The sequence below is a fragment of the Coffea arabica genome, chromosome 2e (assembly GCF_036785885.1).
Source record: "Coffea arabica cultivar ET-39 chromosome 2e, Coffea Arabica ET-39 HiFi, whole genome shotgun sequence".
Taxonomy (NCBI): Eukaryota; Viridiplantae; Streptophyta; class Magnoliopsida; order Gentianales; family Rubiaceae; genus Coffea; species Coffea arabica.
In genome coordinates this window covers 54,866,120-54,892,408 of record NC_092313.1, presented here as the reverse complement: position 1 = coordinate 54,892,408, position 26,289 = coordinate 54,866,120, and the positions used below count along the sequence as shown (strand labels likewise).

Sequence of the window (26,289 nt, the reverse complement as noted above, 5' to 3'; positions counted from 1 at the left end):
TTCGGTATTTGAAAGCACTCACCAAAAGATATAGTGCCTTTACTGGTCACTTTCAGGTTATACTCCGGGTTCGGAGTCCAAATCTGCGATAAAACTCAGTTTGAGAACTTTGAAACATGACTAAGATTCGAAACTTAGACGTTTCGTTCAATAAAAATCAAGAAATTGGAATTCACTTGGAGAGTAGTCGTGAAACACTTGCTCGCTTTTTAAACGATAAAACTTTGTAACATTTATACTTGAAAATGCCATGCGAGTCGAAAGTACAAGGAAAACATACTCCGAACAATCATTATTTCATTTCTCAAGGGTACAAGTTCGGCCAAGTCCTTACTTATATACCTCGGAACAAGAAAACTCAAGTACCCTAGATGGTTCAAGTGATATTCATATCAACTCTACCCAAGTCGCAAGTGTATTTCTATAGTCCTTGAGCGTAAATTTGGGCAGCACGCCCTTTGTGTTTACCTAATTTCCAGTCATTTATGGCTTCATTATTTTTCCTCAGCTAATCCCAAAGTCATACATATCATAGATTCAAGTAAATAGCCGTTCCATAGGCTCATAACAACATAAGAATAAAAGTTAAAGTGATAACAAGTGCGGAAGTGTAACCTAGCGAAAGACAGATTTGACGTGGGGTTGCGGAAAGAACACATCCGAGGTTACGCTTATCGGATTGAGGCGTAACTTATACCGTTTCGAAGCTAAGACACAGGGCTACAATTTTCATGAAGATCACTTAGTCCAGTTTCCAATACAACCTAGTCAAATTCCCAATTTACAGAACCAAAATCCAACTAGTCGGCTAATTAACCGCACTGCACTGGAATGGTCATATCTCAGGTTACCAAGGTCCGATTAAGGTGTTCTTGGAGGCTTTTAAAAGCTAAGACAGAATAATAAAACTTTCATTTTTTGAAAAATAGCTAAATCCCAACGGATTATAGTGAATAAACACAACCAAATAGACTAAACTGTCCACGCGGAACTCTGGAATGTAACCTGGAACAGCAAGGGTATTTTCATCTTTTCACAAGATACATTACTCCGATTGAGTTGAAATTTTGTAGGAACCTATAAAATACCATTCTATACAACTTTCATGTTTTATGCCAAGCCTAATTTGGCCTCTAAATATGAGTACCAAAACCGGGCAGAACTGAATTAGGAAATTTCCAGAAATCTAGAATTTTTGGGATTTCATGACAATCTATTCATTTTCTTGCTTCCAACACTACCAAAGCCCCTTATATAATCTTATATACAACATATACAACAAGTCTAGGCAGAAATTTATGAAACCCTAACTTGCATATATCATCCAAAATCATCACAACAACTTGCATATCTTGTAATCAGGCCAAAACATGAACTAGATAACATCTTAAACCAAAATTTAAAAGAACAAGAACCATGATCAGATCTTATACCTCAAAGACAAAACTTGGAAGAGTGATACTCCACCTCCTTTGGAAATTTTTAGTTCCCCTAGCTTCTCAACTCCACAACTCACTCTTTAATCGGTTTAGTTTTCTTTCTTCTCACTTGGATAGTGCAAATCAAGAAGGAAATGGTTTTCTCTTGCTCTCCCTTTCTCTCTCTTCTTGTTCGGCTATGGAGCAGAAATAATGAAGAAAAGATGCAAAAAATTGGGGTTAAAAAGGAATACTAATCTCTTGGTCAAGAAACCCTTAGGTGGCGACACTTGTCGCCACCACCACCTTTCATTTTTCTCTTTCTTTTCCTTGCTATTTTTAGCCTTAAAATTCAGTCAAGCTAGCTGGAAAATAAGAAGATATTTTGCTCAATTAGTGATAAGCTTGTATGGTAAGAAAGTGGTGGTCAAGTGGTGTGTTCAATCGGTAGTGCGCGGCGCCCGTCGGTTCGCGCCGTTTTTCTTAAAAACACACGTACTAAGGTTTTTACTTCCCATTCAATAACCATATATCATTGCTCCTAATCACATATTATTTCTCACTTAAAAGTCACTCTTAAGCACCAAATTTGATCCCTGCTCCGTACCGAAGATTCATCCGGCGAAAAATCGCGAAAACCCTAATTTTGCCCCAATCTTGAAAACGAAGAGTAAAACCCTACTTTCTAGGTTTATTTGCACTTATTGTGGAACGATTGGGTAGTAGGGCTTTAATAAATAATGAATTTCCAAATAAAAGGAAATTTTTAAGAAAAACGTGAGGATTTTACAATTTCAGTGATTAAAATTAGGGTTTCTATTAAAATATGAGACATTTAAGAAAACCGGTTAGTCACAAGTAAACTAGGGTTTTTGATTAAAATTTTAGGGTTTCTAGTCTTTTAAATCAAAATAAGGTTTTAAATCAAACCCAAAGAAATACACTTTAGTATCTTCTTTACAAACAACCTCCTAATATTCGGGGTGTCACAAGTAACATGACCGTAGTGCTCCGCTTACTTCCTCCATCCAACATAACACCCTCTCGGATCCGGAACCAAACACGCATGAGGTGGCAATACTAATCGAGTATGCCAAACAAGATTTCAAAAGATCAATCTATAAAATTTCCCATGGTTCAACAAGCTTCTCGACCAAGCCTTTGCCGGCTCGAGTTACGAGGTTAGCCAATGGGTTGGGGCGTTCCCACAAGTGTAATTGGTCGATGAGACAACGCTCCAATCGACTTAGAATTGTTCATGGCTCTGAGTCGGGATGAGAGGCACCTCCCACCCGAATGGGATGTGATACATGCTGCCGCTCAGTACTCATGAGTTAAAACATGTTCGAGTACAAGTGCAAATCACAAACATTCATGTAGCAAGTATCATTTAATCAAGAGAGAGAGAGAGGACGAGGGCGATAAAGTACACCCTCGCCTCGGCAAGTTCACGTATCATATAGCACTTGTACAAATATCATTTCAATCATAGTAACATTTAACATGCACTTGACACTCACCAAGAGCCAAGAGCAAAACAAGAGCAAAGCGAGAGATCAGACAAGCTCCTCGGCATCCTCTTGACCACCTGAGACATGCACAATCACGATTACCTAGGTACTCGACCAAGGCTAATAAGAAAAATATTTTCTTGCTACCCACTTTCAAGGTCACAAGTCCAAGTCAAGTTAAAGGAGTTTTTCTCGCTAAATCATTGAAATAATACTCAAAGAGAACTCAAAGGTCGTTTTTGATTTCAGTCGGGGTGAGAACTCTTAGTTCCAAAAGAAAGTACCATATTTACTTTCGACACGACAATCGAGAAAAGGGTAGATAGTTTTCATCTCTCAAAACTTCTAGTCCTATGCCCAAGTTTTAGAATATAAGGAACGTTCACATTTTCTAAACTAATGGAGTTAAAATTTATCAAAACTCCACTCATTTCCATAGTAAATGTTAAAGTTAAAGGTTCCAAGTTTTGTGTATAAAACTAGTGAAATTCTCCAAGAATTACTCTAGTTAGAACGCTCCATTTTTAGAGTTCAATCTCACGAAAATCAAGGGCATAAGACTAGGATTGAAATTCATTTCTCAAGTATGAAATGAGGTGCCATTGTGACAACCCCACCTCCCCCTAAGACGAACCAGAGGATTCGGCGGGCCGCCTGCCCAACTCTCGCCGGGACTCAGTCGTTCACTACAATCCTCAAATAAATTACAAGAATAAACCTCAAATATACATCACATGGTCCACAAACATACAGCCAAGTCTCCAATAATTACATGTCAAAAGCGAAGCGGAAACAATTCCCAACTATACATAAAATGATTCCAAATCCAAACTGTACAACATAAAGGCCATCCAATCACGCGCACAAGTACTACAAGCCTTCCTTCGCTTTGAGCCCTGTGGAGGGGAATAAAATATTTTTGGGGTGAGCTAGAAGCTCAGCGAGTAACCAGAAAATCAGTAATCAAATCTGTTTAACAATATTTCTTTTCAATGATGTCATAAATCAAATGATAAGTCCAGAAACAATTACAACATTTACAAAACATTAAATATGGAGTATCAATAATTCAAGAAACATGTACAATGGAAAGCGATAGTAACATTCATGAAAAGATACGTTCGTTCTCCTGTCATTTCCTTTTTTTTTTTCATTTGAAATTGCATCATTTTCCACCAACCTCCACCAACCTACAAAGGTAATACTCGAGTATACCAAACGTTCACCCAGGTCCCTAATCGCCCGACCGAGTCCGTTTCTGGCTCGAGACGACCGGTAACAAGGGGCAATGGCCAGTTCAGCCCAAAAGACTTACATTCATGCGCAAGTAGCATTTAATCATTTATCATGAAAATTTCACATTGATTTAGGTCGAGTGCGATAAAATACACACTCGCCTAGAAAGCTCGTTTTGGAAATCATTCAAAACACGTAACACGTTATCAATCAATAATACAAGTCATGAAGTCAAGGAAATATATCAAACAAGGAACACTTTCATATAAGCACGCATGATATGCAAGAAAACAGTTCAAAAGTAGCTTTGGAAACAGTTCAAAAGTAAATAATGTAAGAAACATTTCACAAGTACTTTGGAAATAGTTTAGGGTCACTCACCTCCATGGCTCAGAAACCATCCATCATATATCATTGCCTTGCTCAAATCCGAGTCTTAGATCACAAACTCAATGCAAACAAATCCCTTCAAAGTTCGGACAGCACTTCCCCTAAATTTCTTTACTTTTCCAGCCATCAAGGCTTCATTATTTCCTCAGCCAGTCCCAAAGGTACACACACAACAACAAGTTCATCTAATAGTCATTCAGCAAGTTCCAAGTACTACTAGTACAAGTCAAACTAGGGAAAAGTCCGGAAATGAAAGTTAAGCTCAAAACCAGAAAAACAGTTTTGACGTCATTTTACGGTAATGGTACCAAAGGCACTACGATGGTCGGATGAAGGTGCAAGACCCACCTTTTCGAAGCTAAGAGATAGGGCTACAATATTACAGAAGGTCACTCAACCCAGTTTCGAGTGTAACCAGGTCAAAAATGCAAGATACTACACCAGAATCACAAAAACAGATTCACAGAACGCATTCTAGCGGAAACATCATAAATCAGGTTACCGAAGTCCAAATCCCGAAATTCCAAAACCAGCTGAAAGGTAAGAAACAGGGCTAAATTTCATCAGAAGGCCTCAACAACCAATTCGGAAGCAATTCCAGCCAAAACAACCAATTACAGGCGCAATTCTTACATTCGGGTAAAACCAGAACAGCAATAGTAATTTCGACTTTTCTCATTCCACACTACTCCGATTGACCTGAAATTTTGTAGGCACCTCTAAAATGTCATTCCCTACAACTTTGATGTTTTAAGAAAGGGCCAATTCTGTGACGACCCCACTTCCCCCTAAGGCGAACCAGAGGGTTGGCGGGCCATCTGCCCAACTCTCGCCAGGACTCACGCACGCTCACTAACCCGAATCATTCCGAAGAATAACCTAAACTATTACAATAATGATTCATCCGAAATAAATCGATTTCTATCACCACATTAACTTCAAAGATAACAGCATATAACTTAGCCAATCGACGGCTCCTAAACACTTCACGCGTCGCTCGCAAGGGTTAAGGACATACTATACCAATACAAACATACATACCGAATATTAGAATTAGGGATTACACTTTTCCAGTTTCAAGTGGCAATCCAAATGAAAGGTACAATGCTTAGCTTAGAGGTCATTACAAATCAAAAATTAAATTCAAGTTGTCCAAGTACAACCATAGGAAATATAAGCTGCTCAAATACTTTCAAACTTCCCATCCTGTAAGGAAAACAAATAAACATGGGGTGAGCTAAAGCTCAGTGGTGCCCCAAAACATGCAGTCACGTAATTCAAACAGCGGGTAATAACTTAAACAAGTTAAACAATTAAGAAAGCGTATAACAACACAAGGTAGGATACAGGGGCTCTCAGGAGCCATTTTCCTCGCTTGATTACCATTTAACGTAGTTGACCCTCCGTCAACTCTCACTACTTATAGTCCATGTAGATCCACTTATTTTAATCCTAACCCGTCACCGTTCATACCTCCGCTTCGGGCCCGAACTTCGTCTACCGACGCAGTATACTCGAGATATACCCGTAATAGAATTAGTCGAGAGATTCACGAATCGACGTTTTTGTAGTTGATTCAAGTGTCGAGGGATTCACCCAACGACGTAACTACATTTAGATTCAAGGATTATTGTAGTTGATTCAAGTGCCGAGGGATTCACCCAACGACGTAACTACATTTAGATTCAAAGATTATTGTAGTTCGATTCAAGTGCCGAGGGATTCACCCAACGACGTAACTACTCTTAGATTAAGGATTCACGAGAAAAATGATTCACGCAAGTCACCACTCGAACGGCTAGTGCGATAAAGTACACACTGCTCACTTCGATGGATCAAAAACTCATTTTACAATTCATCACATATCGAGTCAAGAAAGCACTTAATTCAAGTAGGAAAAGAACAGGCAGGGACACTCACCAAGAGTGGAGTTCAGATATCAAGTTGGGAATCGAATTCCGCGTCCTCGCAATATCCTAAAAACCAAATTTTGAAACTATAAGTTTCTACTCAGCTTTTAAGCTTATAGACATCGAGGTATATTTAATATACTACTAGTCTACTTTTCCTTAGAAGAATCAAGAGTCCCTTAGGTTAAAACTTGACAAAAATAGAAGAAATGTTTATTATAGTTTTCCTTAAGATACTTATCCTTATAAAAGGGTAACTAATATTATTTTCTTGAAATAAGTCGACAAACCTCTTAATATCCACGTTAGGAAGTTACTTTGAACATTTCTTTAAAGTTACGGCTTTTGCAAAAATTATCCTTAAAAACTATTTTTCCTAAAATAGGGTTTCTTGCCGAGCAAGTCTCCCAAGCTTTTCACTAAACTTAGTAAAGCTCGTATTTTGGAACTTTTCCTATAGTTAACTATCCAGGTGCAAAGCTTAAAGAAAGAAAAAGAATTAAAATAAGACTTAGAGTTTCCAAAAGCTATAGAACTTATTTACTATAGCTATCAAGGCTAGTTTGAGCTAAAGGAAATTATCGAGTTGGAAAGTTTTAGGCAAAACACTAGATATGGAGTTTTATAATATAGTACTAGCTGGAAAAATATTCTTGATTAATTTGATCACAGTTACTCGAGTTCGCAAGGTCGATACAACTTCCACAGCTCCGATTCCGTTTCGAAATTATAATATGGATCAAAGTATGGCAAAAGTTCACATAGCAAATTACTAGGGTTTCGTCAATCATTAGCCCTAGATTTCAACAATTGCATTACTGAATAAAATAAAACGATCAACCAAGGCTTCATCAATCATTAGCACTTGGTTTCAGCAAACCCATCATAAGCAAATAAAAATAAAAGTAAAGCCCCAAGACATTCCAGCAATTAACTTCCATCATCCAGTAATACTTTATAAAATCATTCAAATGCCCAAGGGCTTCATCAATCATTGCCTTTGACAACCCTCAATCACATCCAACCACAATTTAAATCAGGAATTCAATTCACAATCAAGCTAAGTGTTTGATCCAAGGCAAGATTTCAAATTCATGAAGGACAGGACATTTCAGCAGGTCAACCTACTTTGAGGAGTCACGAACTGCAGTATACATGGCGGAAAAATATAAAATTTCTACAGAACAAAGGCCCATGAGTCTATTTTCAGATGCCACTAACGGCACCTCAATCGGATTTTCCTACACCAAGATATGTGCATTTTGCCTAGACTGGTCAGTAAGTTCCGAAAATCTGGAAACTCTTGATCACATGTGGAAAAGCTCCTTTTTCTCTTTTTAAAGCCACAAGGCTTTTAGTCTAACCATCCATACGACTCTAGTAGAATTTTAGCACCACATTTTCTAGACAATTTCAACCATTATGAATTCAAAGAAAGTTTCACAATCAAGCTGGAATTTTTAACTCAAACTTTGGCGATCACAAGGAAAATTTCCAGCAGTTGTATATCCATGTTTTTGGTTAAATCTTTCAAGATATCAAATGACTCATTGCCAAATAGCTTTCACAGATTACATGTACATTTTGTCATGCATTTCGAGTTCCTAACACCCCAGGGAAAAATTCCAGGAACCACTTAAAACATTTCCAAGTTCAAGTTCACAGCGTTTCACAAAGAAATTCCAGCAATAACAATGGTTCTATAACAGAATTTTCTTTGGTTAAAACAGAATTTTTGGTACTCTATTAGGACATGCAAACACGTAGTTAGCTAGTAAAGGTTTCCAAATCAAATCCAGATTCAAACTACAATTACACACATCTAACACAAATCCAGAATTATATCAACTAAACTCGGATGATCGTTCATGTACCAATTTTTCTGCTTTCATTTTATTTTCTTGATTAGCCAAGCTACAAGACCTCATGCAAACATCAATTAACATGTTGTTAACTAGTTAATCGTATGAATCAACTCATATCATCGCCATAAGACAGATTGAGAATTAAATATCAAATTTAAGGTCTCGGGAATTTTCAGCTCATAAGAATTCCAATTCACAAAACCAGAATTTTTCCAAGTTCCTAGTTTCATTGTCCAATCGTGTAACTCAACATGCAGGCCCTTAAGCATTTTGTCTTCACTTGGATAGTTAGGATTATAACCACAGCTTGTCATAATTAAGCAAATTAAGCAAATCATTTCTTAACCAGTCACGGCAGAAATTTTCTCCATCAAAACAGAATTTTTTTCTAAGCTTCTCAATGCAACATCCGAACACTTAGATTGACATGCATGACCTTGAACGTCATGTTTAGAGTTAAGTAACCGCATATATGAGCTCAGATTACCTCAGAGAAGTAAAATTAAAGTTGTATTTCTAATTCAGCTACTCGGTAGTCCGAAATCAAAATTTCCAGAATTTAATCACTCATTCCCGATGGCTTGAATGTGGCCAGGTTTTTAAGTCCATTAAAAATTTTCCTAGCTAATCCCTGCTCACTCGACAACTGCATAGCTTAATCAATCTCTTAACCAGATTAAATGGAGTTCAGAAATCACCTCACGGCAAGCTAAGTTGTCGGACAGAAAGTTTGAAAAGTTTCCTTCCTCTCGGCTCTCACGCACAAAACAGAATTCGGTTGCAGCTGGTGGATGTTGGTCGAAGATGATGATGGTCAGCAGCTCCTACGACTTCCACTAGCTCTCCCCTTTCTTTCTTCTGGCTCACGAACAGCAATGGAAGATGTTGCAGCTCGGCCTCTCACTCACTCTCGGTCGATACTCACGAGGTAAGTCTCTCCCTCACTCTTGTGTCGTTGATCCAAGACAGATTGGGGTTGTGAAAGGTGGTGGTGCTGCGGTATTTAGGTGAGGAGATTGAGTGTTAGCAGAGGTTGTGTACTGCAGTGGTGAAGGTTGCGGTTGGTCAGCTAGGGTGGTGGAGCTGCGGTTGGCCGAATGGAGTGGCTTGTGATCATGATGTCCGGGGAGTTGTTTGGCTGCCTGAAATGGATGTGGCCGTGGGTGATGTTGTGAAAATGGTGAGGGATGTTTTGGACCTTTCACTCGACCTTCTAATAATACTTGAGTCCTTGATTCTAATTTAATCCCAATTGTGATTTGAACGCCTAATGATACACTAGTATACTTAAACCATTTTTATCGAATTTTATCGATTACAATATAATATCAAGGTTCCTAGTAATTCCTAACATTGTTTAGCGATTGAATTAGTTATCAGAATTTCCAATTATTATATCTCAAGAATTAGAGTTAGTCTAACTCGAAATTTATCGATTTAGTAATATAAAGTCAAGTGAAACAATAATTTAATCCAAGGGTGTCAGTTTGCACATAAACTTTATTAGTTTTGGTCTTAACGTGAAAATTCTTATTAGTATTTAACGTTATTCGCTAATTAGGATTAATTATTGGAATTCACGAAATTTTACATAATTAATCTACTCAGGTAGCATTAATTTTTAACATAAAGAAAACTAAGTATTTTAGCATTTTATTTTAAGGCGATAAATTATTCTAACTCCAGATGTATTAATTTAGTCTAGCAAAGTCAAGAAAATTCGTAACTTGGGAAAATTATATTATTTCTCACATAAAATTGTTTTTACGGACTTATTTGCAGACAAGGGAAATTAATGTTAAAATTTATTAAAGAGTTAAAAGAAATGCAAATGAAATACAATATGATATTTATTTTTCAGGGTTCTCACAAATTCGGCCTCTATCTAGGACCTAAAAATTCGGACAGAATGTTCATCACAAAACCCTCACTTTTCAATTTTTGGTCCAAAACAGAAATTGGTTGCAATTAATCACTTTTTCCACCTCATAGAGTCCTTAAACATCATTTCCAATCAGCATACATGACCCCATAATCATATCCATATGAAAACAGAAAAATCCCCAATAATTATAAAACTTCACCAATTCAACCAAAATCAAGATATAATCCATAAAACCAGCTCTTTAGCCATCACAAGTCTCTAATTTAGCATAATCAAGAACAAAGAAAGGATGGCTAGACATGATACCTTCAAATATCAAGAAAGGTGATGACTTAGGGATTTTCTTCCAAAACAACTCCACCAAGAGCTTCAATCTTCCTTAGCTAGCAAGTTTTATGGAGTGATTTGCAATTTAATCGGTTGGAACTCAAGATTTGGACAAGAAATTGAAGTGCAAGATGCTGGATTTTCTCTCTCTTTTTCTCTCAAAATTTTGTCCAAGACAAGCTAAAATGGAGAGAAATTGGGTCCAAATTGGTTTTAGTAAAGTTAGAAAAGTCTTGGTCAAAAGTCAAGGTCCAATGGTTTTGTGACAAATGGTCCTTTAGGGTTTTAATCTTATCTTTTTGTCTCTCCAATACAAATATCTTAACACATTGTAAAATAATATCACTTAATACAAAATTCCAACAAGTTGTCAAAAATATAATGCATTTACCGCACTTGCGGGTCCCACGTCCAAAATACGCTTTTAATTTCACAAAAACTAACCGATACTAGAAAAATCATTTTAAAACTATTTTTGCTCATAAACTTTATTTGGGGAATTTTTCTAATCAAGAAAATGTAGAAAAGGCGGGCGTTTAAAAAAATAAACCCTAGAAAATTAGAAAATTTCCGGGTTCTCAAACTCATTTTTTTTCGGGGCGTCACAGCCATTAACCAAGAAAATTAGGCAACCAAGAAAACGCATCAAGGGAAGTTTAATCCTTTGGGGAACCAAGATTCAAAGCGCAGGTTTAAAGTTCAAAGAAACCTTGTATCCATCCATTAAATCAAACTTAAAACGGGCTAATAATTTCAAAGGAAAGTGGAAAGTTCTTAAAAGAGCATTTTGTTTGAAACCAGAAAATTTCAGCTTTGTGGGACACCGATTGGAAAAATCATATCTCGAGTTCTGCAAGTCCAAAAATTGGAAAATTTATACCATTGGAAACTAGATTCAATGTACTAAAACTCTATAGAAGACAGTTTTCCCAGATTCAAATCCGAAATCATTCAAATTTTAGCTCCAAGTCACTGTTCCAGATAGAACAGAGCAAAACAGGCTTGCAATTTCAGTGAACTTTGGAAATTTGGTAAAATTCATAGAAATAGAATCAGCCTTTAAAATTTATACCACTGAAAGAACTCCAAATCTAGTTTCAAATGCAACAAATGGAACTCAATTTGGACCTTTCTACACTAAGATACAACAGTTTTACGAAAGCTGCTTTTGGAACCTGGTTCACAAAATTTCCAGTTTTGGGGCACTTAACACAGTTTCAAAATGTGATCATAACTAAAGCTACAGAACTCAAAATTGAGCATGGTTTGTGGTGTTGAAAATTGGATTCAAAATGCTAAAAATCACTAAAAGGAACTGTCTTAAAATTCATTTTGCAAGATAGGTGAAAATGAGCTGTAGCTATGCTTGTTTTTCGGATGAAAATAGTGAGGAAAATCAGTCATCTTTGCCGGTTCACTACGGCTCATAGGAAATGAATTAGAAAGTATATTTTATACCGTTGGAAAGCCCTCGGAGTCTAGTTTCAGATGCCACAAATGGCACTTGATTTCAACTCCTGGATGAAAAGTTATGGACTGAAACGTAAACACTGGTCTGGTCTCCTGATCAGAAAACTTCAACAGTTTTTAACTAACGAGACAGATACGGAAGGTACGAATTAAGACACAAAAGAGGGATAAACGATGTTACCAACAAGCTAGCTCTGATGCCAGCTGATACGAATCCCGTTGGTGAGAAGATTCGCAACCCAAGATCGCTTGTTGGATTTGACGTCGGGTGCAAGAAACGGTGGCAGCGGAAACCCTACGACCCCTCTAATCCCCGTGACTACGAACTTGTTGATACTATCTCAACCCGTAATCAAACGAATTAGTGAACCTCAGGCAAGTGTAGAAGGCGCCACAATTCAAGTGCGATTCTTGAATTGATAAGCCGAACAAGAACACTAGAGTATAACTCTAAGTTGTTCAAGGTTTGCTCGAAAGCTATGGAGAAAACTCTCTCAATATTTTTACCATAAAAGCGTCTCCCCTTTATTGATGTAATATGGTGCCTTATATAGGCTACAAGTGAAAACCCTAATCTAGTAGAAAATGGACTAAGGGCGCAGTGGATATGGGCCCTAATAAAGGAGGCTTAACCCCCGACGGGTTGGGCCTCACGTGGGCTTTCCTTTCTAGGCAGCCCACTCTAGCAAATAATAATGAGTAAATTAGCAATCCTACCCTTGGCGATTCTACGTGCGATATGCACTTATCCAATTATTCAATCTAATCAACTAATGTGGAAATAACTAACTATGATGCTAAAACGGAAATTAGGGTTTGGCAAAACCCTAATCCTCGGGTGTAGCTTCAATGCTCATTATCGGACCGCGACCACCTTCACTTGAATGCATGAATCCTTCAAAGGACTTGTGTATGGCCTGAATAAGTACATTGAGTTGCTCACGAAGTTTCTTTGCGCGAGCCCGAGTAATGGGTCCACTTGGGGCGAGCACGTGATCCTCAGCTCCTCGATTACCCGAGCCATTGTTGGCCTGCCCACGTACCATGATGCTATCATTCCCCTCCTCTTGAGAAGGATTTGCCCTCAAATCAAACGCATCATCTGTATCAAAAGGAGCTAAGTCAGAGACATTAAATGTAGCACTAACTCCATACTCACCAGGAAGGTCAAGTTTGTAGGCGTTGTCATTGATGCGCTCCAACACTTGAAAAGGTCAATCACCACGTGGTTGTAATTTGTTCCTCCTTTGAACAGGAAAGCGTTCTTTGCGCATGTGCAACCACACCCAATCGCCAGGCTCAAAAATCAACTTTTGGCGACCTTTGTTAGCTTGCTTGACATATTGAGCAGTTCTCCTCTCAATGTTAGCCCTGACTTTCTCATGCAGTTGCTTAACAAACTCTGCACGTTTCTTACCATCCAAATGTGCACGCTCATTACTAGGTAATGGCACTAGATCAAGTGGTGTTAGTGGATTAAAACCATAAGCACATTTAAATGGAGAGAAACCTGTAGTAGAATGGATAGCCCTATTATAAGCAAACTCAACATGAGGTAAACATTCTTCCCATGATTTCAAGTTCTTTTTGATGATGGCACGCAACAAGGTACCTAATGTACGATTTACCACCTCAGTTTGACCATCAGTTTGGGGGTGGCTGGCAGTAGAGAATAGCAATTTGGTGCCTAACTTAGACCAGAGTGTCTTCCAAAAATAGCTCAGAAATTTGACATCTCTGTCTGAGACAATGGTCCTAGGAATGCCATGCAATCTCACAATCTCTTTAAAGAATAAGTTAGCAATATGAGATGCATCATCAGTTTTATGACATGCAATGAAGTGTGCCATTTTAGAGAATCTATCAACTACCACATAAATGGAGTCATGGCCATACTTGGATCTAGGCAAACCAAGTATAAAATCCATAGAAATATCGACCCATGGTGCACTAGAAATAGGTAACGGGGTGTAAAGGCCATACGGGTGTACCTTGGATTTAGCTTTCTTACAAGCTAAGCATCGCTCCACCACCCGTGCAACATCTCTCCTCATGTGCGGCCAATAGAAGTGCTCCTGCAGCATGGCAAGAGTCTTATCAACCCCAAAATGTCCCATAAGGCCACCCGAATGGGATTCTCGTACCAAAAGTTCGCGGATGGATCCATGTGGGATGCAAAGCCGATTGGCATAAAACAAGTAACCATCGGAAATGAAGAATTTACCTTGCCCAGTGTGTTTGCAAGAAAGGTAAAGTTCACCGAAATCACTATCTTGGGCATAGATGTCTTTAATCAGCTCAAACCCTAACAACTTAGCATCTAAGGAAGTGAGTAAAGAGTACCTTCGTGAGAGTGCATCCGCAACCACATTAGACTTACCAGCCTTATATTTAATTACATACGGAAAGGACTCCACGAATGCGATCCACCTTGCATGCTTTTTGCTCAAGGTGTGCTGGGCCTTAAGATATTTAAGGGACTCATGATCAGTGTGTATCACGAATTCCTTAGGCCTTAAGTAGTGCTGCCAAACTTGTAGTGCTCGAATGAGGGCGTACAACTCTTTATCATAAGTTGAGTAGTTCAGTGCAGCCCCATTGAGTTTCTCACTAAAGTAGGCAATAGGTCTTCCTCCTTGATTCAACACAGCTCCAACTCCAATACCTGAAGCATCACAATCAATCTCAAATGTCTTAGAAAAGTCAGGTAAAGCAAGTACAGGTGCATGTGTGAGTTTGTGCTTTAAAGCGCGAAAGGCTTGTTCTTGAGAATCTCCCCAATGGAAGTTCTCATTCTTTTTAATCAACTCGGTCAAGGGTGCAGCAATAGTGCTAAAGTCCCTCACGAATCTCCTATAGAAACCCGCAAGGCCATGGAAGCTTCGAACATCACCCACAGACCTTGGTGTTGGCCACTCTTGAATAGCTTTCACCTTTTGATCATCCACCTTCATTCCCTGCGCACTTATAACAAACCCTAGAAAGACAAGCTCATTAGTGCAAAAATTACACTTCTTGAGATTGGCATAGAGCTGCTCTCGTCGAAGTACATCCATAACAGCCCTAATATGCTCGAGGTGTTCATCATAAGATTTGCTATAAATTAGGATATCATAAAAGTAAACTACCACGAATTTTCCTAAGAATGGACGCAGAACATGGTTCATTAACCTCATGAAGGTGCTAGGTGCATTAGTGAGCCCAAAAGGCATCACTAACCACTCATACAATCCATACTTAGTTTTAAAGGCAGTTTTCCATTCATCCCCCTCCTTAATCCTAATTTGATGGTACCCACTTTTGAGATCAATTTTGGTAAAGAACACAGCCCCATGTAACTCATCAAGCATGTCATCTAAGCGAGGTATAGGGTGGCGATACTTTACCGTGATGGCATTTACGGCCCTACAATCAGTGCACATTCTCCACGTACCATCTTTCTTGGGCACCAAAATGACTGGGACAGCGCACGGGCTTAAGCTCTCACGTGCCCATCCTTTGCCAAGCAAGTCGTCCACTTGCCTTTGTAACTCCTTAGTTTCCTCCGGGTTGCTCTTGTAAGCTGGCCGATTTGGCAACGAAGCTCCAGGGACAAAGTCTATTTGGTGCTCAATGCCTCTAAGCGGTGGTAATCCACTTGGCACGTCCTCGGGGAAGATATCAGCATATTCCTGCAACAGAGACTTGACCTCAAGAGGTATGTTAGTATCAAGTTCATGCACATTCAGAGCTACTTCTTTGCTAACAAGCATAAGAAGTGGCTGCTCATCTCTCATTAACTTCCTCACTTTCTTGGCTTTTATCAGGAGCATTTGTTTTCCCTCAATTTTTACCTCACTTGCCGAGCTATCTATAGCCTTTTTTCTCTCTTGTTTTGCCTCGGCTCTCTCATTTTCTTTTCTTTTTGCACTATACTTCTCAAACTCTTGTTGCAATTTCAATTGGTCCTCATGCACTTGTTTGGGGGAAAGGGGAGCTAGTGTGACTTTCTTACTGTTGTACAAGAAACTATACTTATTAGTCACACCATCAAAAGTCACCTGTCTGTCAAACTGCCAAGGCCTACCTAGTATAATGTGACTAGCCTGCATAGGAACTACATCACATAATACTTCATCAGAATATTTATGGATTTGGAAGGATATAAGAACCTGCTTGGTTACTCGAACCTCCCCAGAGTTGTTGAGCCATTGGAGTTTGTAGGGTCGCGGGTGATCCCTTGTAGGCAACTTCAAGTTGTCCACCATGAGTGAACTAGCTACATTTGTGCAGCTCCCACTATCAATAATCACACTACAAAGTGCTTGGTTGACGAAGCACCTGGTGTAGAAGATGTTCTCCCGTTGAAGCTCGTCCTCCTTAACACGTGCAGTTAATGCTCTCCTTGCAACCAATGCAGTCCCAAAATGACCCTCGGGTGCACTAAACTCCTCTTCATTTGGTGATTCCCCATCACTACCTCCGTCAAGAGGTAGTATGCCTTCGTACTCGGCTTCGTCCTCACTCACGATCTCACCATTTTGCATCATAATCATAGTCCTTTGATTGGGACATTGACTAGCAATATGGCCTCTACCTTGGCATTTGAAGCATCGAGTATCACGAGCTCTAGTTTGTACCCTAGACTCCTCAAATTTTGGAGTAGAAAAGGGCGGCTTACTAATACTAGGGTTGCCCACCTTACCTCCCTCGAATCTCGGCTTTGGTGTAGGAGCATTTGGTGAAGGCCGAGAATCATTCCTTGGTTGGAATGGGCGGTTGGTAGAGTAGGTGGTATTGCCGAAATTCGATCGAGTGGTACCCCTCCGCTTGAACCTTTGCTCGACCTTAATAGCCTTGTCTACAAGCTCATGTAACTCCATATAATGTTGAAGTTCCACTCGTTCAGCAATATCGGGTCGTAACCCGCTCAAGAATCTCGCCATGGTGGCTTCAGGATCCTCCTGTACATCCGCTCTAAGCATCAGGATCTCCATCTCCTTGTGGTACTCATCCACACTCCGGTTGCCCTGGACTAAGGTTTGTAACCGGTGGTATAAATCCCTAGTGTAATGTCCAGGTACAAAGCGGGTGCGCATCATGGCTCGAAGCTCGGGCCATGGAATAAGCTCAGGTAGCCCATTTCTCCTTCTAGACTTCTTGATTTGGTCCCACCAAACCACAGCGTACTCAGTGAATTCCATGGTGGCCAATTGCACCTTTTGCACCGCGGTGTAGTTTTGGCAAGAAAAGACCATTTCGATCTTGGATAACCATTCGAGAAAGGTCTCGGGATCGGACCGTCCTTTGAACTCAGGGATTTGCATCTTGATTCCCTTGAATACATCGGTAGGTCCAGTCTGGTTCCTTTGCCTTGGTCGAATTCGAGGTTCCTCATCATCATCATCATTATTGGAACCATCGGACGACTCCTCCACGCCCCTTCGCCTTCGCATGGACTTAGAGGTTTTTGGTGTTCCAGACGCTCGGAGTTGCAGCAACTCATCTTGAATGGGTTCTAGCATGCGTTGGAAATGTCTCTCCATTTGCTCCATCATCTGTTCAAAGTTAATGGGACGGGATACTCCTTCGTTTCCACTAGACATGGAGTCTCAAGTGTACCTGCAAGGGTTAGTAGCAAAGGAAATAGGGGAAAAAAGTAATGTTTTCTTTTGTTTTTGTTTTTTTTTTGTCACTTCACTCCCTAAGTGTTTACTCTCACACTCGTATATGGTAACTCAAATCACTCTAATAAGCTCACCAAAATATTCTCTCACAGCCCCTTGCGAAACCTTGAAGAAAGTAGAGCTCCTCAAGTGCTCAAATTTAGCTTAAAAATCAAGTTCACGCTAGAATTTGAGGTTCGTAAGAGTGGAAATTTTCTGGAAAAACAAAATTAGGACACTAAGAATGGAGTGATAGAATATATTCAAGAACAAAAATCGAGAAAAGACTTGACACAAAAGCTACAAAAAATTAAGAATGATGCTCAAACACCTAGCCGACAAGGAAGTTGGTTCCTTTTGCATTGCTGGATTTTTTGGATCGTTTACCAACCAAGGTCAACAAATGCTTGGCATTCGAATGGGAGAGAATGAAAGACACAATAAATGACTCAAGACTGACCAGGACTCAATGAACAACTCAATGGGCAAATCCAGAAACGACTCAAGGCTGAAATGACTCAATGGACTTTGGCTTGCTGGAATTTTGTTTTATTTTTTTTTGTGTTACGGCTGCCTTGGGCTTGGCTGATGATTTTATGGGGAATTGGTTTTGTGGGGAATGTGCAAGAATGGGTCGGTTAGCCCTTGATAGTAGTTGATATCTGCTCACAAGGTGTTGTAACCGAAAGTGGAAGCAAATGCTAGTGGGCGGTGGTTTTGCTTAGGAGACTGGTTTGTAGTGTGGCTGTCTAGGTAGCAAGGTGTGGTGCGGCTGTTTGGGGTGTGTTTGTTTTGCAGAGGTGCAGAAAAGCCTGGGTCTCAATATGGACAAGTGGGGCTACAATTCAGAAGGCAATAAGAATTTGGAACTTATTGGGTTTGGAAACCAGTTAGGTTAGGAGTCCTGCCAGCGGCTGTCTCCTCTCCTTTATTTTTTTATTGTTTTTTTTGATGTTCAGCCGACTGGATCCTTTCCTAAGTGCTTGGGAAGGATACCAAGTTTGGTGATAAGTTTGGGCAAGCGGTGGCTTTGAATTAGGAGACAAGAGGAAGTTGGAAGTCCCTTCGGTTTTAGGAGCCAATCAGGTTTGGAGGTTTGTAGCGGCTATTCCCTCCTTTTTTTTTTCTTTTCGAGATGTTCAGATCACTAAAAGTACTCAGGACCCCTTTGCTTTCAAAATCTGCTTGCTGTGTTTTTTTTTTTTTTTTTGTACAACAGCAACTTCGAGTGAAAAGAGCTGTCGGTTACCAAAGGTTTCCCAGGTCAGTTTTTTTTTTCTTTTTTTTTTTGGGTTCTGTTTGCGTTTTGTTGGGTGGCTTTTGGCAACGGGTAGGTGGGGTTCTTGGTGCCCAAACGTAACAAGCCCAGCCCCAGGTATGGTATAATAGTCAAGAGAGTTCAAGGGTTCTAAACTCAATGCAAGATTTCCAGCAAATAAGTTCAGGGCATTCGCTGCAAATTTCCAGATTTCAAGTGTCAAGGATCTCTCCAAGAACTCCAAGAATTCGTGAAGTTTGCTTACGAAATTCCAGAACAAGGCACCAATACTTTCCTAGAAAACAAACAACTCGGTAAAGATTCAAGACAGATTTAGAAACAACCCATACACAACAATTAGATACGAACAGAATTTGACAACTTCAAGAGCTGCACTTCGCGACTTGGGAGAGAGTCGCGAGCAGAATATTTTTTTTTTTTTTTTAACGATTGCTGGAATCACACACCACCAAACCAAACACAACACACTTGACTTCCAAAATTTCCAGGAATCGAAGACGACACCAAGACAGACTCCAGAACACGATGACCAGAATTGAACACAAAGGGAACTCGCGGGCAGAAACTCGCGGACAGACGCAACGTGCAACAGTTTTTAACTAACGAGACAGATACGGAAGGTACGAATTAAGACACAAAAGAGGGATAAACAATGTTACCAACAAGCTAGCTCTGATGCCAGCTGATACGAATCCCGTTGGTGAGAAGATTCGCAACCCAAGATCGCTTGTTGGATTTGACGTCGGGTGCAAGAAACGGTGGCAGCGGAAACCCTACGACCCCTCTAATCCCCGTGACTACGAACTTGTTGATGCTATCTCAACCCGTAATCAAACGAATTAGTGAACCTCAGGCAAGTGTAGAAGGCGCCACAATTCAAGTGCGATTCTTGAATTGATAAGCCGAACAAGAACACTAGAGTATAACTCTAAGTTGTTCAAGGTTTGCTCGAAAGCTATGGAGAAAACTCTCTCAATATTTTTATCATAAAAGCGTCTCCCCTTTATTGATGTAATATGGTGCCTTATATAGGCTACAAGTGAAAACCCTAATCTAGTAGAAAATGGACTAAGGGCGCAGTGGATATGGGCCCTAATAAAGGAGGCTTAACCCCCGACGGGTTGGGCCTCACGTGGGCTTTCCTTCCTAGGCAGCCCACTCTAGCAAATAATAATGAGTAAATTAGCAATCCTACCCTTGGCGATTCTACGTGCGATATGCACTTAGCCAACTATTCAATCTAATCAACTAATGTGGAAATAACTAACTATGATGCTAAAACGGAAATTAGGGTTTGGCAAAACCCTAATCCTCGGGTGTAGCTTCAATGCTCATTATCGGACCGCGACCACCTTCACTTGAATGCATGAATCCTTCAAAGGACTTGTGTATGGCCTGAATAAGTACATTGAGTTGCTCACGAAGTTTCTTTGCGCGAGCCCGAGTAATGGGTCCACTTGGGGCGAGCACGTGATCCTCAGCTCCTCGATTACCCGAGCCATTGTTGGCCTGCCCACGTACCATGATGCTATCAGATTCTTCTCGGGCTCTTCCTCCATGGGCTCTTTCTTCCCATCATCGCCAGGGGCAACATCCCTAGGTCCTGCTCCACCCATGGCCTCCTTTATGTGATCGGCCATGGTCACACACTCTACCATAATACCATCCGCACGATTTTCCACCTCCTCCACAATCTGAATAAGGTGCCTATCAGTCGCCTGAAACTGAGCATAGGAGGCGCCAACCCTCTGACGCTCCTCAAGAACCCAAGCCTCCAGCTCCTGAATCCTGGCAGCTTGGGCCTCGATAGTGGCCCTCATCTCCTCTCTCTCTGCTCGAGCTACCCTCAGGTCATGGGTCAACCGTCTCCTCTCCTCAACTACCCCTAACACCACCTGGTTAGGGTAGGAGAACCTCTTGCGGCACGGGCACCTCCTAACCCACCTGGCTGGTGTCCACTGAAGGTGGGGTCCGCCTCCAACCATCCGAAATCGAATCATTGAGGGACGTCCCTCGATCCTATCACTGTCGCTGCCACTGTCCATATCCTATAAATAACCCACAAAACTAAAGGTTAGGTCCTTAAAATCACTGGTGCCATTCGAAGATTTAACTTAAGGTTTATCACGGATTTCTATAACCAAAAGTTCACGACTAAGAACTCCTACCACTACTCCAGGCATTTCAAATCTAGCGCTCTGATACCAAATGTGACACCCCTATCTCTCCCTAGGACAAACTCTAGGGTATCAGCGGGACGCCTGCCCAATTCTCGTCAGGACTCACACACTCATTCTAGCTTAATAGAGAACCACAAGTCAACCATAGACTTAGGATTAAAGGAAAACTTCAAATATACAAGCCAAATTCTTCTAAGGCTACCATTTGCAATTACAATCCAAAAATCCAAATATAACAAAGTTTACACTTCAAATGTCTCCAATATCATACAAAAGATTTACTAGCTCCAACAAAAAATTGCTAGTCTAGAGTCCCCCACTTCCACTTCGAAAACCTGTTACGAAAAACAACTTAGGGTGAGCTAACGCTCAATGAGGCCAAGAAAAATCAAGCAAGCAAGCAAGTAGCACAAATTAAATTAAAAATCACACTTAAAATTGACCTAACATGAAATTTCATTTAAATGCACAAATAAGAAGTAAAACATAAGTAGAAAGGATACAGAAACTCTCAGGAGCTAAATCCACACTGCTTCATGATACTCTTGAACCACAATGTCCAAATGTTGACACTCCGTCAACCAAGCAAGTAACAAGTCCGTAGAACCCCACTTTTCACCAATTTCCGTCCACCGTTACACCCCCTGCCGGACCCGCACGTCAAACAAGATGTGATATTACTCTAGTATATCCAAGCAAGTCAAGAACACAAGCCCAAGGTTCACTAAACTCCTCAACCAAGCCCTTGCTTGCTTCAGTTGAATGGCTAGCCATTGGATTTTAAGCGTCCCCACAAGTACAATTGGTTGATGAGACAACACTCCAATCGATTTAGAATCGATCATAGCACTGAGTCGGGATTAGAGACACCTCCCACCCGAATAGGGTGGGGTACTTGCAGCTGCTCAGTGCTCACGAGTCAAAACATGTTTGAGTACAAGTGCAAGTCATACAAATTCATATTTCAAGTAGCAAGCATTCAAGAGGGAGAGAACGAGGGTGATAAAGTACACCCTCACCTCGGCAAGTTCACAAGAATCACATAGCACTTGTACAATTATCATTTCAATCATAGCAACATGAAGCATGCACTTGACACTCACCAAAATTCAAGGGCAAAGCAAGAACAAAAGCAAGAAGTCAAACAAGCTCCTCGGCGTCCACGTGACCACCTAAGACATGCACAATCATGGTTACCTAGGTACTCAATCAAGGCTAATAAGAAAAATATCCTCTTGCTACCCACACTCAAAGCCACAATTTCACATCAAATTAAAAGAGACCTTCGCTCTTAATCACTGAAATAATACTTAAGGAGGACTCAAAAGTCATTTTCAAGTCAAGTCGTGGCAAGAAATTTTGATTTCAAAAGAGGAGTACCATACTTAATTTTTGGCACGAAAATCGAGGAAAGGAAAAATGGTTTTCATATCTTAAAACTTCTAATCCTATGTCCAAGTTTTAGAATATAAATGAGCGTTTACGTTTTCTAAACTTATGGAGTCAAAATCCATCAAAACGCTACTTATTTTCATAGTAAATATTGAAGTTAAAAGTTCCAAATTTCAAATATAAAACTTGTGAAGTTCCTCAAGAATTACTCTAGTTAAAATGCTCCAGTTATGGTTCATTTTCATGAAAACCGAGGGCATAAGACTAGGAGGTTAAATCTATTTTCCAAGTATGAAATGAGATGCAAATAATCAAGAAAGTTAGGCTTGAAACCTAGAAAATGTTCCCAAGCCATTTTTTAAGCTTTTACCTTTTTATAAGGAAATTTCAGTTTTGGCAATATTCTTTGAAAAATCATAACTTGAGTTCCATAAGTCCAAAATTTGCAAATCTTATACCGTTGGAAAATAAATTCAATGAACTAAAACTCTCTAGAATATACCTTTTCCAGATTTGAATCAGAAATCAATCAGATCAGAGCTCCAAATCACTACTTCAGTGAGAACAGGGTAAAACAGTCTTGAATTTCAGTGAATTTTGAAAATTTGTCAAAATTCATAGGAATTAAACTAACCCTTGAAATTTATACCACTGAAAGAACTCCAAGTGCAGTTTCAAACGCAATAAATAGAACTCAATTTGAATTTTTTCTACACCAAGATACAACAGTTTTTCTAAAGCTGGTTTTTGAAACCTGATTCATGAAATTTCCGCTTTGGAACATTCGACATTGTTTCTAAATCAGGTCATACATAAGTCTACACAAGTTCAAAATTAGCGTAGTTTTTGGCGTTGAAAACTAGATTCAAAGTGCTAAAAATTACTAGAAGAAACTATCTTCAAATTCATTTTGTAAGATGAGTGAAAATGAGCTACAAACTGCAGCTATGCTTGTTTCTCGGTTAAAACAGTGAGGAAAAACAGCTAAATTTGCCAGTTCACTGCAACTCATAGAAAATGAACTAACAGGTGCATTTTATATCGTTAGAAAGCTCTCAAAGTGTAGTTTAACATGCTGCAAATGGCACTTGATTTTGACTCTTATACGAAAAATTATGTGCTGTTGAGTGCGCACTGGTTGGCTACACTGATCAGAATTTCCAGGTTTGTTTTCCTCTCTTTATCTTAACTTTAACTCATCCAAATAAAGCGCTTTTTGGAAGATAATTTACACACACATAACCCAACATGTAGCAAGCATTTTTACATCAATATAACCATAAATTTTGAAATTAAAACAAGGGAAATAAACCAGCAAAAATCAGACAGCCTTGCTCTTCTATCTCTTCAATTTTTTCTCTCCAACTTTCACACCAAAACCAAGTTAGAAATCACTAAAACAACAACCAAACAAACAAGAAATCCTCAAGGCTACTACCTAAGAATTTTCCTCAAGGCATCTACCTAAAGTCAAGGTTCATGGAACCCATCAACAAACCCAAGCATATCTAGCTAAAAACTAACTAAAACTAACTAAAACCAACTAAAAGATGAAAGAAAAATGGGAGCTTTGAGAGGTTACCTTCCTCCAATGGTAGTGGGCAAAACATCAAGAAATCAAGCTCTAAACCACCAAGAATTTCTTCTCCTCCAAGTTTCCTACTAAGCTTGAGGATGATCCAAGAGTTAAGCTAGGTTGGAGTAAGTTTTAGTGAGCAAAATAAAGAAGAAAAATTGAAACTTTCTTGGCAAAATGGAGAGAGAAGTGGCCGGCCAAGGGAGGGAGAAAAGAGATGGTTTGTGTGTGATTTTTGCTGAAGTGATATGGATAAAAGAAAGATGGAACATAAAGTTACTTTTGGTGCAAAAGTCAACAAATGAATAGTGGCCCATTAGTGCTCCTGATTGAGGTTAATTCAACTCACTCACATCTAATCTCTCAATTAACTTTTCTTAGTCTACAATTGTGCATCCTTAATTCTCCAAAACCACTGCACTCTCCGATCGAATATCACTTCGAAAAATGCGTATTTACTAATTTTCACTAATCCGGCGACAGAAAAATTAACTTTAAGGGCAAAGGTGTTAAAATATAAATTGAGGCAATGTATCATGCAAATGCAATTAAAATGAATGAAATAAATTAATTGGAGTAAATGAATGAATAAATAAATAAATAAATAAATAAACCAGTTAAAGAAAAATTTCGGGTCCTCACATGCTTTCCCCCTTAAAAGAATTTCGTTCTCGAAATTTATACCTTGATCTACAAATAACTCTGGATATTTCTTTCCTTTTCTTGCCATTAGACTTGCTTTCAAAGGTGTAATCTTAAGGAACACTTTATCTCCAATTTCAAACGCCAAATCTTTCCTCCATTCGACAATACTAATATAGGTGCCTCGGTCAAACTCTTCTTCAACTCGTGGAACCCTTTCTCGCATTTAGAATCCCATATAAACTTGCCATACTTCTTAGTCAACTCGGTTAGGGATTTCGCGATCTTAGAAAAGTCCTTAATAAATCAGCGGTAATACCTCGCTAACCCTAAGAAACTCCGAATTTTTGTAGGATTTTTTGGTCGTTTCCACTTAGAAACAGCTACTACCTTAGCTGGATCCACAGTAATCCCTTCCTTAGAGATTATATGACCTAGAAAGGCTACTTCTTCCAACCAAAACTCACATTTATTGAACTTAGCAAAAAGTTGGTACTCTTTCAAGGTTTGCAAAACTATTCTCAGGTGTCGTTCATGATCTTCTCGAGACTTAGAGTACACCGATATGTTATCAATGAATACCACCACAAATGGATCTAAATATGGATTAAAGACCCGACGCATCAAGTCCATAAATACTGCTGGCGCATTAGTTAACCCAAAAGGCATAATTGCAAATTCAAAGTGCCCATATCTCGAATTGAAAGCGGTCTTAGGCACATCCGCTTCTAAGATCCTCAACTGGTAATAACCCTGCCTCAAATCCAACTTGGAAATACCACGGCCCCTTGCAGTTGATCAAATAACTCATCTATGTGAGGCAAAGGGTATTTGTTCTTAATGGTCACATCATTCAAGTCTCGATAGTCTATGCATAGTCTTAAACTTCCATCTTTCTTCTTAACAAAGAGCACTGGAGCTCCCCCCAGTGAATCATTTTCTCTAATAAAGCTTCTTTCTAAAAAAATCTTGTAACTGCAACTTCAATTCTTTTAATTTAGTTGGAACCATCCTGTAAGGCGTCTTAGAGATAGGTACCGTCCTCGGAGCTACATCGATCTTAAACATTATTTCTTTCTCTGGAGGCAACGTCTCTAATTTCTCGGGAAAGACATCAGAAAATTCTTTCACTACTGGCACATTTTCCAACTTCACCTTAGGTGTATTTATAAGAAAGGCTAGATATCCTTTAGCCCCACTACTCAACAATTTCCTAACTCGAATCTTCGAAATTAGAGCAGACGATGCTAGTCTACCCCTCACATCTAATTTCAAGGTTGATTTTCCCAGGATGCGCAATTCTACTAATTTCATCTTGCAATCCAACTAAGCATGGTATCGAACTAACCAATCTATCCCAAGTATCACATCATATCCCGTAATTTCTAGGCTCATTAAATCTGCCAACAATTTCCTCTCACCAACTCAAATCTCACAATTTTTATAATCCTTATTAGCAATTAGGCATTGGTTCCCTGTAGAAGTCTTAACTTCCAAATCAAAAGGTAAGAAATCATACTTTACATCTATGCCCTTCATAAAGTTAGGATCTACGAATGAATG

The 26,289-nt window shown here is 39.5% G+C and overlaps 1 protein-coding gene across 1 annotated transcript in view; it reads right to left on the bottom strand.

Moving 5' to 3' along the window:
• Positions 1–26,040, bottom strand: part of LOC113729172 (uncharacterized) — a 66,980-nt gene extending 40,940 nt beyond the window's left edge. Inside the window, exons 1-6 of the mRNA XM_072077716.1 lie at positions 25,765–26,040; positions 20,430–20,984; positions 16,053–17,549; positions 15,232–15,683; positions 13,235–15,108; positions 13,056–13,114 (exon numbers count right to left, since the gene is read on the bottom strand). Of these exons, the coding sequence (XP_071933817.1) occupies positions 13,056–13,114; positions 13,235–15,108; positions 15,232–15,683; positions 16,053–17,549; positions 20,430–20,984; positions 25,765–26,040 (4,713 nt within the window). The remainder of the gene's footprint in view (positions 1–13,055; positions 13,115–13,234; positions 15,109–15,231; positions 15,684–16,052; positions 17,550–20,429; positions 20,985–25,764) is intronic.
• Between the last annotated feature and the right edge of the window lie 249 nt (positions 26,041–26,289).